Source organism: Trichoderma breve, chromosome 5 (genome assembly GCF_028502605.1).
Source record: "Trichoderma breve strain T069 chromosome 5, whole genome shotgun sequence".
Classification (NCBI taxonomy): domain Eukaryota; kingdom Fungi; phylum Ascomycota; class Sordariomycetes; order Hypocreales; family Hypocreaceae; genus Trichoderma; species Trichoderma breve.
Genome location: NC_079236.1, coordinates 1,623,079 through 1,636,039, shown reverse-complemented (window position 1 = coordinate 1,636,039; position 12,961 = coordinate 1,623,079). Strand labels below are relative to the sequence as shown.

Below are 12,961 nucleotides of genomic sequence, written 5' to 3'. Positions count from 1 at the left end.
TTGCTCGTCCTTGGTGGCGAACCTTCTTCTAAAGATCTTCTTGAGACGTGGTGCGATCGCCTTCGTCTGGTCAATGGCTATGGGCCAGCTGAAGCTTGTAATTATGCGACAACACACGATTTCAAAGCTACTGACTCTCCTCGCATAATCGGACGCGGTTTCAACAGCGCTTGTTGGATTGTTGATCCGACAGACTACAATAAACTGACTCCCATCGGTTGCATTGGAGAGTTGGTTATTCAAGGAAATGCCCTTGCTCGCGGCTACATAAACGATGCCGACCGCACCGCAGCTTCGTTCATAACTCATATAGATTGCTTGCCTAAATCTATGATCCCGGGCCGACACAGGTTTTATTTGACTGGTGACCTTGTTCGGTATAACGTTAACGGGGAGATGGAGTATCTCGGTAGAAAAGATACACAAGTCAAGCTTCGTGGACAGCGCCTTGAGCTTGGAGAAATCGAGTATCATGTTAAGCGATCATTATCTACTATTGAGCACGTTGCTGTTGATGTAGTTCATCGTGAGGCTGGCGATGCCCTCATTGCCTTTATCTCGCTTAAGGAAAAGATGGCATCTTCTGGTAACATCCTTCTGCTCAACGATGATCTACGCCTAGCTTTGACTACTATTATGGAGCATTTGAAGACGTCTCTTCCGGGCTATATGGTGCCCACAACTATCTTACCCGTGAAGAGAATGCCGTTCATCACCTCGATGAAAGTTGACCGGAAGAAGTTAATTGCCACTGCCGCCTCTTTGTCATTAGAAGAGCTTACCGCTTTCTCTATAGTGAAGCGTGACTACATCGCCCCCAGCACTTTCATGGAGAAGAAACTGGCGGGTCTATGGGCTCAGGTGCTCAAAATCGATCCTAACGATATTAGCAAGAATGACAGCTTCCTTCAAATAGGCGGCGATTCAATTTCTTCAATTCATCTAGTCGCACTTGCACAACAGTCTGGTGTTGGTTTAACAGTTGCCAGCATCTTTGCTAATTCTAAGCTATCCTCATTGGCCTTAACAGCTGAAGAGGGTATATCACAGTCAGTCCATGATGTGGTACCATTCTCAATGGTACCTACGATGGATTTGGATTCCTTGTTAGAAGACGTTCGTGCCAAGTGTGGGTTATCCAGCACTGCCGATATTGAAGACATCTACCCTGTGACAACATTCCAAGAAGGCCTTATGGCTTTGACTGTTAAGCAATCAGGTTCTCACGTGGCCAAAAATGTCTACCGGCTCTCTGAGAATACTGATATCGCACGCTTTAAAGCCGCGTGGGAGGCCACTATGGAACTATGCAGCAACCTCCGCACTAGGATCGTGCTCTCAGGCGACACTACTATTCAAGTTATCTTGCAAGATGTTTCTCCTTGGGATGACACTACAAATATGACCCTCCAGTCATATCTCCAAGTTAATCAGAGTCACATGGGCTATGGGTCTCCATTGAGCTACCACGCCCTCATTGAGCAGGCCGATGGAAGCAGCTATTTCGTGTGGTCTATTCATCATGCCGTTTTTGATGGCTGGACTACTCGCTTGGTCTTAAACACCCTATTTTCTGCGTACATGGGTGATCAACTTGCTCCATTTACCTCTTATGCTCATTTCATCAACTATACTGCCAACCTTAATGCTGATGCCGCCAAAGCCTTCTGGACCGAGCAGTTGCTGGATGCTAAGCGGGCGCCATTCCCTGCGGCCCTTTCCCGCAGTAAGCAATCTAAAACACAAGTACTTGAGAAAGCTATTGAACTACCGCAATTTCAACAGACCTCGATCACCATGGCCTCCATTTTGCGTGCTACATGGTCTATTGTCCTCGCACGGCATTGTGATACCGATGATGTAACCTTCGGAACTGCAATTTCTGGAAGACAGGCTCCGGTTCCTGGTATAACTGAAATGGCAGGCCCAGTTGTTGCTACTGTTCCGGTACGCGTTCGACTGAATAAGCTTGCGTCTATTTCGGAATTTCTTCAGGGTATTCAGAATCAAGCTTCTGAAATGATTCCTTTTGAACAATTCGGTCTGCAGAATATTGCAAAGTTAAATATTGAAGCTAAAGAGGCTTGTGATTTTGCATCGCTTTTAGTCATTCAGCCCATGAAGAAGCTGCTTGATACGGGCAACAACAAAGCCATCATAGAACACATGAGTGCGACCACCGAAGATTTGGAAGAGTATATGAAAGATTACTTCTCTTATCCCCTTGTTGTGCAAGGCCATGTGTACGAAGACTCGGTTAACTTGGTCCTTATTTATGACGCGGATATTTTATCTGAGCAACAATTACTCGCTTTAGCTCATCAATTTGAGCATGTTGCACAGCAGCTTGTTCTCGAGGATAGCGGCAATAGGACTCTCGGAGATGTGTCTGTGTCAGGTTCTTGGGATGTTGAGTATGCTATACGCCAGAACAACGAAGTACCTGAGCTTGTTGAATCTTGCCTCCATACCCTCGTAGAGCAACAGAAAATGATTCGACCGGAGTCTCCTGCTGTTCACAGTTGGGATGGGAATTTTACGTATAGTCAACTCGATCAGGCTGCCAACAGGCTGGCGAACCACCTTGTGGCAGAGTATGAAATCAAGAATGACGAGCTTATTCACGTTTGCTTCGAGAAGTCGTCTTGGTTTGTGGTTGCTATTCTGGCCATTAATAAAGCTGGCGGTGCTTGGGTTCCATTAGACCCTTCCCACCCTACTCAGCGCCATCAGCAGGTTGTTAGTCAAACTAGAGCTCGGCTTGCTCTGGTCTCGCCTTCAAACATTTCAACGTGCGTTGACCTTGTAGAGCACGTGGTAGAAGTTTCGTCTACTACAGATGAGATTTTGAACAAGACTGAGATGTCTGATCGGGGCCCTGATCGTGAAATCTCTCCCTCCAACGCTGCCTACGTGCTTTTTACTTCCGGATCCACTGGTACTCCAAAGGGTCTCATAATGGAACATAGAAGCCTTTGCACAGCACAAACGGCTGCTGTAAAGCGCCTGAGACTTGCTCCCGGCGTCAAGACACTACAATTTGCTTCTTATGTATTCGATGCTGCGGTTGGTGAAATTGTTGCTCCACTTATTACCGGCGGGTGTTTATGTATCCCGTCAGACCACGACAGGATGAACGCGCTGCCTGAATTCATCCGACAGAACAGTATCAACTGGCTTTGGATTACACCGTCGTTAATTCGAACGCTTAAGCCTGAGGATTTACCAAGTCTTGAGGCAGTAGTCTTATTGGGTGAAATCATTCCCAGGGATATCAGGGATGCTTGGTTTGGCAAGGTCCGCCTACTTAATGGATGGGGGCCAGCCGAGACCTGCGTGGTGTCTACCCTTCATGAATGGAAATCTATTAATGAGTCACCTCTCACAATTGGTTCCTCTGTGGGTGGTTTCTGCTGGATTGTTGATCCAGAAAATCCCCATAAAATCGCCCCGATTGGAGCAGTGGGCGAAATTGTTATCCAAGGACCAACAATATTGAGGGAATACCTGGACGACCCGGTTCGCACATCAGCTAGTACGGTTAAGAACCTTCCTGTATGGGCCCCGAACCGTGAAACTAAGTACTGGAATCGATTCTACAAGTCTGGCGACCTTGCCTTTTACAATGCGGACGGAACCATTCAATTTGTAAGTCGCAAGGACACACAAATCAAGATCCGCGGCCTTCGTGTTGAATTGGGCGAAGTTGAACACCACGTCAAGATTGCCTTCAGCGGCATTCAGCAAATTGCTGTCGATGTCATCAGATCTGGCATTGGTGCTAGTCTGGTGGCATACTTTTGTTTTACCGATGAAATAAGAATAACTGGTACTCGTGCTGGCTCTGATGATAGTGGTCCATTTGTTCAAATGGATGATGAATTGCAGGGTATTCTCACTACGGTGATAGGCCAGCTTAACATCTCATTGCCGCGATATATGGTTCCAACATTCTTCATTCCTTGCCGGTACATGCCTTACATTACTTCAAGAAAATTGGATAGAAATGACCTCAAACGACGAACTGCTGTACTCAGCCAAGAAGAGCTCATGATGTACTCTCTTCAAACAGGGAAGAAACGGGAACCACACACAATAATAGAAAAAGACCTTCAAGCCATTTGGTCTCAACTATTATCTCTTCCATCCGAGAATATTGGCCTTGACGACAGCTTTTTGGGCTTAGGCGGTGATTCAATTACTGCTATCCACCTCGTCACTATGTCCCGCGAGAAGGGCATCTCATTGACGGCTCAGGATATTTTTGATGACCCGCGATTGTTCGCCGTCGCTTCACGTGCGAAGAAGTCGGATGAAGATGAACAAGAAGCTCTAGTGATCGCTCCCTTCTCGCTTCTTAGCGAAAAATCACAGCAATTGGCCTTAGCCGATGGCGTTCGCGCCCAGTGTAACTTGGCTTCTGGAACCATTGTGGATGCCTATCCATGCACCGCCCTACAAGAAGGCCTCATGGCATTGTCTGTCAAACAACCTGGCTCATATATTGCTAGGTTTGTCTACCGCATACCCGGTTATGTGGACGTCTCTCGCTTTAAAATTTCCTGGGAGCAGACTGTTACTCTTTGCGACAATCTTCGAACCCGAATCGCCCTTGTTGATGGACGAGCCACCCAAATTGTTACTAATGAGCCCGTCACTTGGGCACTCAGCCTTGATTTGAATACTGCATTTTCGGATATGAGATCAGTCCAGATGACTTACGGATCTCCCCTATCTCAGTTTGCATTAGTTGAGCAGAATAGTGGCGATATTTTCTTTTTGTGGTCAATTCATCATGCTATATTCGACGGCTGGACAGTGCCAATATTGATGAATACGTTGCATGCTCTCTATCGTGGTGTAGAGCCAGCGCAACCCGTCTCCTACGCTCGATTTGTCAAGTTTACTATGGACGTTGACAATGAGGATACTGTCAAGTACTGGAGAGACGAATTGCATGACGCAAAGAAAGCCACGTTCCCTCCAGTTACACCTTCTCGACCTAACGCTATGAATGTTCTAGAGAAATCCATCAATTACTCTCGGACTGTCGGCTCTTCAATTACCAGGGCCACCCTCCTACGAGCGGCATGGGCTCTTGTACTTTCTCGATACTCTGAAAGCAATGATGTGACCTTTGGTACCACAATCTCCGGTCGTCAGGCTCCTGTTAATGGTATCACTAACATAGCTGGCCCTGCTGTTGCAACTGTTCCTGCTCGAATTCGCCTTGATAAACAGCAGACTGTATCTGATTTCTTAGAGAGTGTCCAGAATCAAGCTCTAGGTATGGTACCTTACGAGCAGTATGGTCTACAGAATATCTCAAAGATCAGCTTAGATGCCAAGGAAGCTTGTGATTTTACCTCACTATTGGTTATCCAACCCATCGATCAATTGGAATATCACAGCGATGATGCACTTTTGGTCCCAGCTGAGTCGTCCACCACTGAAGAGGCAGACATCATGAAAAACTACTTCTCATATCCTCTTGTCATCCAAGGCCATCTTTATGAAAACACAATCAACCTAATGCTCAATTATGATTCTAAAATCCTATCAGAAAGCAAGATGCAGGCTTTATCTCATCATTTTGATAATGCTGTTCAAGAGCTTACTAGCAAAGGCGACATACTTCTTGGTAGTATATCTCTATCAAGTAACTGGGATTTTGACCAGGCTCTTCAGCTCAATAGCAGAACGCCTGACGCTGTTGAACGATGCTTCCATGAAATGGTCGACGAAGTTGCGTCGGTTAGAAGTGATTCTCTAGCCATTTCTGGTTGGGATAAATCGTTTACCTATAAAGAAATGACGGAGACAACGAACCGCATTGCCCAGTATCTTGTTGCTGAGCACGGAGTCAAAGTCGGAGATATTATTCATGTATGCTTCGAAAAGTCGGCTTGGTTCCTCATCGCTACCTTAGCTATCAATAAGGCTGGTGCAGCCTGGTCAACTCTTGACCCATCTCACCCAACCGAACGATATCAGAAGATCATCAGTCAAACTGGTTCTCAGCTGGCACTGGCTTCGGCTATCAATTCTCACAGGTGTATTGGTTTATTGCCAAAAGTAATTGAACTGACACCTGAACTTGACGCCAAATTGGCTCTCAATAGTCAATGGAGCGCCAAAAGACCAGCCGTAAAAGTCACTCCCAGCGATGTCGCTTATATCCTATTCACCTCCGGATCCACAGGTGTACCAAAAGGTGTTGTGATTGAACATGCGTCACTTTGCACCAGTCAAACTTCTCTATCACAGGCTCTTCAATTCCAAGAAGACTTTAGAGTTCTTCAGTTCTCATCTTACTCGTTTGACGCTGCATTGTTCGAGATTGGTTCCACCTTCCTCACTGGTGCTTGCCTGTTTGTTCCCTCATGGGATGAACAGATGAACGAGTTAACAGAGTACATCCGAAAACATCAAATCACCTGCGCGCTTCTGACTCCGACTCTCGCCCGAACTATTCGCCCTGAGGATGTTCCTTCCCTTGACATGCTGTTAGCTGCCGGCGAGGCTCCTACACGTGATATTCTCGATATCTGGTTTGGAAAAGTCAGACTTCTTAACGCTTGGGGCCCGACTGAATGCTGTGTTATTGCGTGTCTTCACGAATGGACTTCCGTTGATGAATCCCCCAAGGTTATCGGTCGACCAATCGGCGGCTCATGCTGGATTGTCGATCCAGACGATTCCACACGCATGGCACCCTTAGGAACTGTTGGAGAAATTGTTATACAAGGTCGAAATCTGCTACGTGAATACCTCTCCGATCCCGTCAAAACCGCTGCCTCTACCGTTACAGGTCTTCCTCCATGGGTTACAAAGCGTGATTTCCTTTATTGGGATCGCTTCTACCTTACAGGGGACTTGGGCTTCGTCAATGAGTCTGGAAATATAGAATATTGTACCCGTAAAGACACTCAAGTTAAGATTCGAGGACAGCGTCTCGAGCTTGGAGAGATTGAGCATCATATTCAGGCCAATCTCGAAGGTGTCCGACAGGTCGCTGTAGACGTTGTCAGATCTGATGCTGGCTCAGCGCTTGTTGCTTTCGTTAGCTTCTCTGATGCCAAGGAACCGATAAGCCTTGATGAAGCAACAGTTGGAAACGGGATATTTTTGCCACTTGATGGGAGTCTCCAAGCTACAATTAGTAGCCTGGTAGGAACACTGGGCACCCTCATGCCCCGATACATGGTGCCGAGTGCATTTATTCCATGTGCCTACATGCCCCTGGCGACTTCAACTAAATTAGATCGCAAGAAGTTGAAGGAACTGGCCTCTTCTCTTAGCCAAGAGGAAATGGCTGTCTATTCGCTCGCCAATGAAGAGAAAACTGCCCCGCAGACGGTTATGGAGAGCCGTATCCAGAAACTATGGGCACAGGTCTTGAATCTTAGCATTGACGCGATTGGACGCGACGACTCCTTCCTTCAAATTGGCGGCGATTCCATTTCTGCGATTCAACTTGTTTCCCTAGCTCAAGAGGCCAACCTCAGAATCACCGTCAGGGATATATTTAACGATCCACGGCTGTTGGCTATTGCGTCTAAAGCCACTGAGATTGGTGAAGATGGTGAAGAAGTGGTCCACATTGAACCTTTCGGTCTTCTGGACGACTCTCTTAAAAATGAGGTTCTCAGCCAGGGTATTCAAAGTCAATACAATCTTCCAACGGATAGGGAAATAGAGGATGCGTATCCATGTACAAAACTACAGGAGGGTCTCATGGCTCTCGCTGTCAAGCAGCCCGGATCGTACATTGCTAAATTTCTCTATCGAATTTCTCACAACGTCGACATCTCACACTTTAAGACGACTTGGGAGGAGACAGTTCGCCTGCTACCCAATCTTCGCACTAGAATCTTCAATGTCGGCAGCATGTCCATCCAGGCTGTCCTAGAAAATGATATTTCTTGGCAATCAACTGATGAACACTCTTTGCGTTCTTATATGCAAGCCGCTGAAACTTGTGAGATGGGTTATGGCTCTTCGTTGGCTCGATATGCCCTTATTGAAGAAAGTGGAGAAACATATTTCGCATTACTCATGCACCATGCCATTTTTGACGGTTGGGGCATAAGGGTTGCTATGGGAATTTTCCACTCCATCTTCCGCAACCAGAGTGTTGTGGTTGTAGAGCCTTACGTACGATTTGTCCAGTACACCTTGAATATTGACAATGATGCCGCAGCCGATTACTGGAAGGCTCAATTCCAAGGTGCAAGAGAAACGGTTTTCCCAGCAACGCCATCATCTGTGCATGAGAAGAAGAGAAATACTACGCTCACGATTGAGAAGGCCATTGAACTGCCTAATATGAGCAAGACTTCAGTCACAAAAGCCACCATGCTTCGAGCTGCCTGGGCCATTGTGTTAGCTAAATATTGCGATTCTGAGGATGTTACCTTTGGTACTACAATATCTGGTAGGCAAGCGCCCGTTCATGGCCTTGCAGATATGACCGGACCTGCTATTGCGACAGTCCCTGTCCGCGTTGTCATTGACCGTACCCAGTCTATCGCGGATTATTTACAAACTATTCAAAGCCAGGCAAACGACATGATTCCTTTTGAACAATTCGGCTTACAAAACATTTCCAAACTCAGCTCTGATGCTAAAGATGCCTGCAATTTCAGCAGCCTGCTTGTGATCCAGCCTATACAATCACTATCCTATGTGGATGAAAGTGCAGACACTATTTTTGTCCATGCAGAGGTCGAAAAGGAAATTGGCGACACAGTCCAGAATTATTTCAGCTATCCATTAGTTATTCAAGGACACATGCATGAAAGCTTCATCAAGCTCGTCCTGATTTACGATGCAGATGTGCTACCCGAGAACCAGATGATTGCTTTATCCCACCAATTCGAAATAGTCATGAAACAACTAGCCTCTCAGTCAGACCAAGAGCTGGGCTCTGTTTCTTTGACTAGTGATTGGGACCTTGCCAATTCTATGAAGCAGAACAGCGATATTCCCGACATTGTTGAGTCTTGTGTTCATCAATTAATTGAGCGCCAAGCTGCTGCCCAGCCAGATGCCCTTGCTATCGTAAGCTGGGATCGTGATTTCACTTACCGGCAACTTAACGAGGCGTCCAATAGGCTGGCACATTTACTTGTCAGCAGATATAATGTTCAGCCAGAAGACTTGATCCCAGTCTGCTTCGAGAAGAGTGCCTGGCATTTTGTCGCTATTACGGCGATCAATAAAGCCGGCGCTGCCTGGGTTCCCCTCGATCCCTCACATCCGGAATTGCGCCTCCGTCAAGTCGTTTCCCAGACCCACGCCAAACTGGCTCTATCATCTTCAGCCAATTCCAAATTATGTGGCATTCTCGTTGGCGAGGTAGTCGAAGTAAACGCCGAGCTTGATAACAAGCTATTGGCAACGGAAGCTAGTGAGAATGGTCCTATTGTGGCTATCTCTCCGCGTAACGCCGCATATGTGCTATTTACATCTGGTAGCACAGGAACTCCAAAAGGTCTCGTTATGGAACATGGATCTGTCTGTACGTCGCAGGTGGCCATTGCCAAAAGACTAGGTCTAAACTCAAAAGTTCGAATGTTGCAATTTGCTGCGTTTGTCTTTGATCTATCAATTGGGGAGATCATTGGACCGCTTATTTCCGGTGCTTGCATTTGCGTTCCATCAGAGGATACCCGCATGAGTGGCATCGTTGACTTCATCAATACCAAGGCTGTTACTTGGGCATATCTGACGCCATCCTTTGTTCGTACAATTAAACCATCGGAGGTGTCGCATCTAGAGCTTCTACTACTTGCGGGTGAAGCTGTTCCTCGGGACGTTTTTACGACCTGGTTTGGTAAGCTCCGTCTAATCAATGGATGGGGCCCTGCCGAAACTTGTTGCTTTAGCGCATTGCATGAATGGCAATCTGCTGAGGAAAGCCCTCTTACTGTCGGTCGTCCTGTAGGTTCATTCTGTTGGATAGTTGACCCAGAAAATCCGTGTCAACTTGCGCCAGCCGGTATCTTAGGCGAGGTTGTAATTCAAGGTCCAACGATTCTACGCGAGTATTTATCTGATAAAGAACGTACCGACGCTGCTGTTGTTAAATCTCTCCCCGAGTGGGCGCCATTCCGCGAGCAGGCCAATTGGAGCCGCTTTTATAAATCGGGAGATCTTTGCAAGTATAATCCTGATGGAACTATCGAATTTTCCAGTCGCAAGGATACACAAGTTAAAATACGTGGCTTAAGAGTGGAATTAGGTGAAGTTGAACATGCTGTTCAGGTCGCTTTGCATGGTGTCCGACAAATCGCCGTTGACATCTTCAAGGGCGATAATGGCACCAACCTCGTGGCATATTTCTCGTTTAGTGACGAAACCCGCCAGATCCAAGAAGCCGACCCCTCTGGACCCTTTCAGCCGTTGGATGAGGATTTACAAGCCCGTCTAACAGCCGTTGTAGGGGAGCTTAACATAGCTCTGCCTAGGTACATGATTCCAACTCTGTTTATCCCTTGCAAGTATATGCCTTCTATCACGTCTACCAAACTCGATAGGGGCGAGCTTCGGCGTCGCACTGCTACCCTTTCTCAATCTGAACTGGCTGTGTTTTCTCTGCTAAGTGGTAAGAAGAGGGCTCCAGAGACGCCAATGGAGATTCTTATTCGGCACATTTGGTCAGAGCTTCTTGACATGCCACTCGATTCTATTGGTCGTGATGATAGCTTTTTAGGACTCGGGGGTGATTCAATTACTGCTATCCACTTAGTCAGCGTTTCTCGAGAGCATGGGATTCATCTTGCTGTAAAGGATATCTTTAATGACCCACGTCTACTGGCTGTTGCCAGTAAGGCTAGGGAACTTGATGCCCAGGATCAACAACAACCGCTGGAAATAGTACCATTTAGCCTTCTTAGCCCTGAGAATCGTGACTCCGTCGTCGGTTCCAGTGTCACGCAGCAGCTCAAGTTGCTCGCAGGCCAGACCGTTGAGGACGCATATCCATGCACCAAGCTTCAGGAAGGTTTGATGGCGTTATCTGTGAGCCAGCCAGGAAGCTATATTGCGAGATATGTATACCGCCTACCCCAGACAGCTGATATCGCTCGTTTTAAATCTGCTTGGGAACAGACAATCATCCAGCATCCTATTTTGAGAACGAGAATCATCCTAGTCAACAATACTTGTGTTCAACTCGTAGTTAAGCACGATGTTGCTTGGGATGGCCAAGATTCCAGCGATCTGAAGGAAGCTGTCCGTGTTACTCACTCATACCCCATGACATACGGCACCCCTCTATCCAGACACTCTATCCATGAGTCCGAATCCGGCGACAAGTACTTTTTATGGACAATCCATCACTCAATACACGATGGTTGGGCCGTGTCTGTGATTTTTAATACACTTCATCAGGCCTACAAGGGCCTCGAACTGGGAACCCCCAAGGGTTTCGCGGGCTTCATCAGGTACACCATGGAACTTGAACAGGAAGCTGCTAGTGATTATTGGAGAGCACAGCTTCAAAATGCAAAGCGGGCCAGCTTCCCAAAGACTGATCTTGCGCTGAAGTCTACTGCCACCGAACAGAAGATTCGTACCATTTCTACTTCTGTGAAATTCCCGACTTCATTCAACAGTGTCGCTACGAAGGCTACTACTATAAGAGCTGCCTGGGCAATTGTTCTTGCAAGATATTGCGAAAGTGATGATGTTTGCTTCGGAGCTACCATCTCTGGAAGACAAGCACCTGTATACGGCCTCCTAGACATGGCTGGCCCGGCAGTTGCAACTGTCCCAGTTCGCGTGCGGCTTGACAAAGATCAGAGAGTTTCTCACTTCTTACGGGATGTTCAAAACCAAGCCCACGAAATGGTGCCATTTGAGCAGTACGGTCTTCAAAGCATCGCTAAATTGGGCAGTGATGCAAGAGATGCTTGTGATTTTACATCACTCTTGGTAATCCAGCCGGTCCAACGACAAGAATTTGGCATGCAGTCAAATGACGCCCTTTTAACCCCAGTTCAGGTAGAGCTTGAGGATATGCTTCAAAACTATTACAACTACCCTCTGGTTCTCCAGGGTCATGTTTACGACGACTATGCCGACCTCGTTTTGATTTACAATTCTACTGTTATTCCCGGGCCACAGGCGACCGTTCTTAGCCACCACTTTAGCAACGTTTTACAGCAATTGCTGACGAAGGAAATTGATGGCAAGCTGGGAGATATCTCAGTTGCTGGCTCATTTGATCTAGAGCTTGCCCAGAAATCTAACGGTGCTGGACCCAAGATTATTGATGATTGCATTCATCATGTTATTGCGAGACAAGTTGAACGAAGACCGAATGCACCTGCTATTGACGCCTGGGACGGACAGTTCACCTACGGTGAATTAGACCGCGCAGCTAACAGATTGGCACATCTCCTCATTAATGACTATGGAGTAAAGATTGGCGACATTGTCCATGTTTGCTTTGAGAAGTCCAAGTGGTATATCGTGGCTATTCTGGCAATTAATAGGGCCGGCGCGGCTTGGGCTCCATTTGATCCTGCGCATCCTCTACAGCGACTCCAAGCTGTTGCCAGTCGAACCGATGCCAAGCTGGCTCTTGCTTCAACTGCCAATACAAGCCTCTGTGAACAAGTGGTGGAATACGTAGTTGAAGTTTCGTCTACTTCCGACAGAGAGCTTTTGAATTTATACGGAATTAGCGAAAAGGGGCCTGATGTTCACGTCAAGCCTACTGACGCTGCGTACATTTTGTTCACATCAGGATCTACCGGCGTGCCTAAGGGTATTGTGATGCAACACAAAGCACTTTGCACAAGCCAAGCAGCAATCAGTGGATGGCTAGGCCTTGACCACACTGTTAGGATGCTACAATTCTCATCGTTTGTTTTTGATGTGTCAGTGGGCGAAATCATGCAGTCTCTAATGAACGGTGCTTGCGTATGTGTTCCATCAGATCACATGCGTC

General features: G+C 46.9%; 1 protein-coding gene across 1 annotated transcript in view; it reads left to right on the top strand.

Annotated features, from left to right (window-relative positions):
* The window catches only part of T069G_08192 (condensation domain-containing protein), a gene marked incomplete at both ends in the record, with an annotated part of 62,728 nt that overhangs the window by 21,157 nt on the left and 28,610 nt on the right, over positions 1-12,961 (top strand). Inside the window, one exon of the mRNA XM_056175402.1 lies at positions 1-12,890. Coding sequence (XP_056026351.1) covers positions 1-12,890 — 12,890 coding nt within the window. The remainder of the gene's footprint in view (positions 12,891-12,961) is intronic.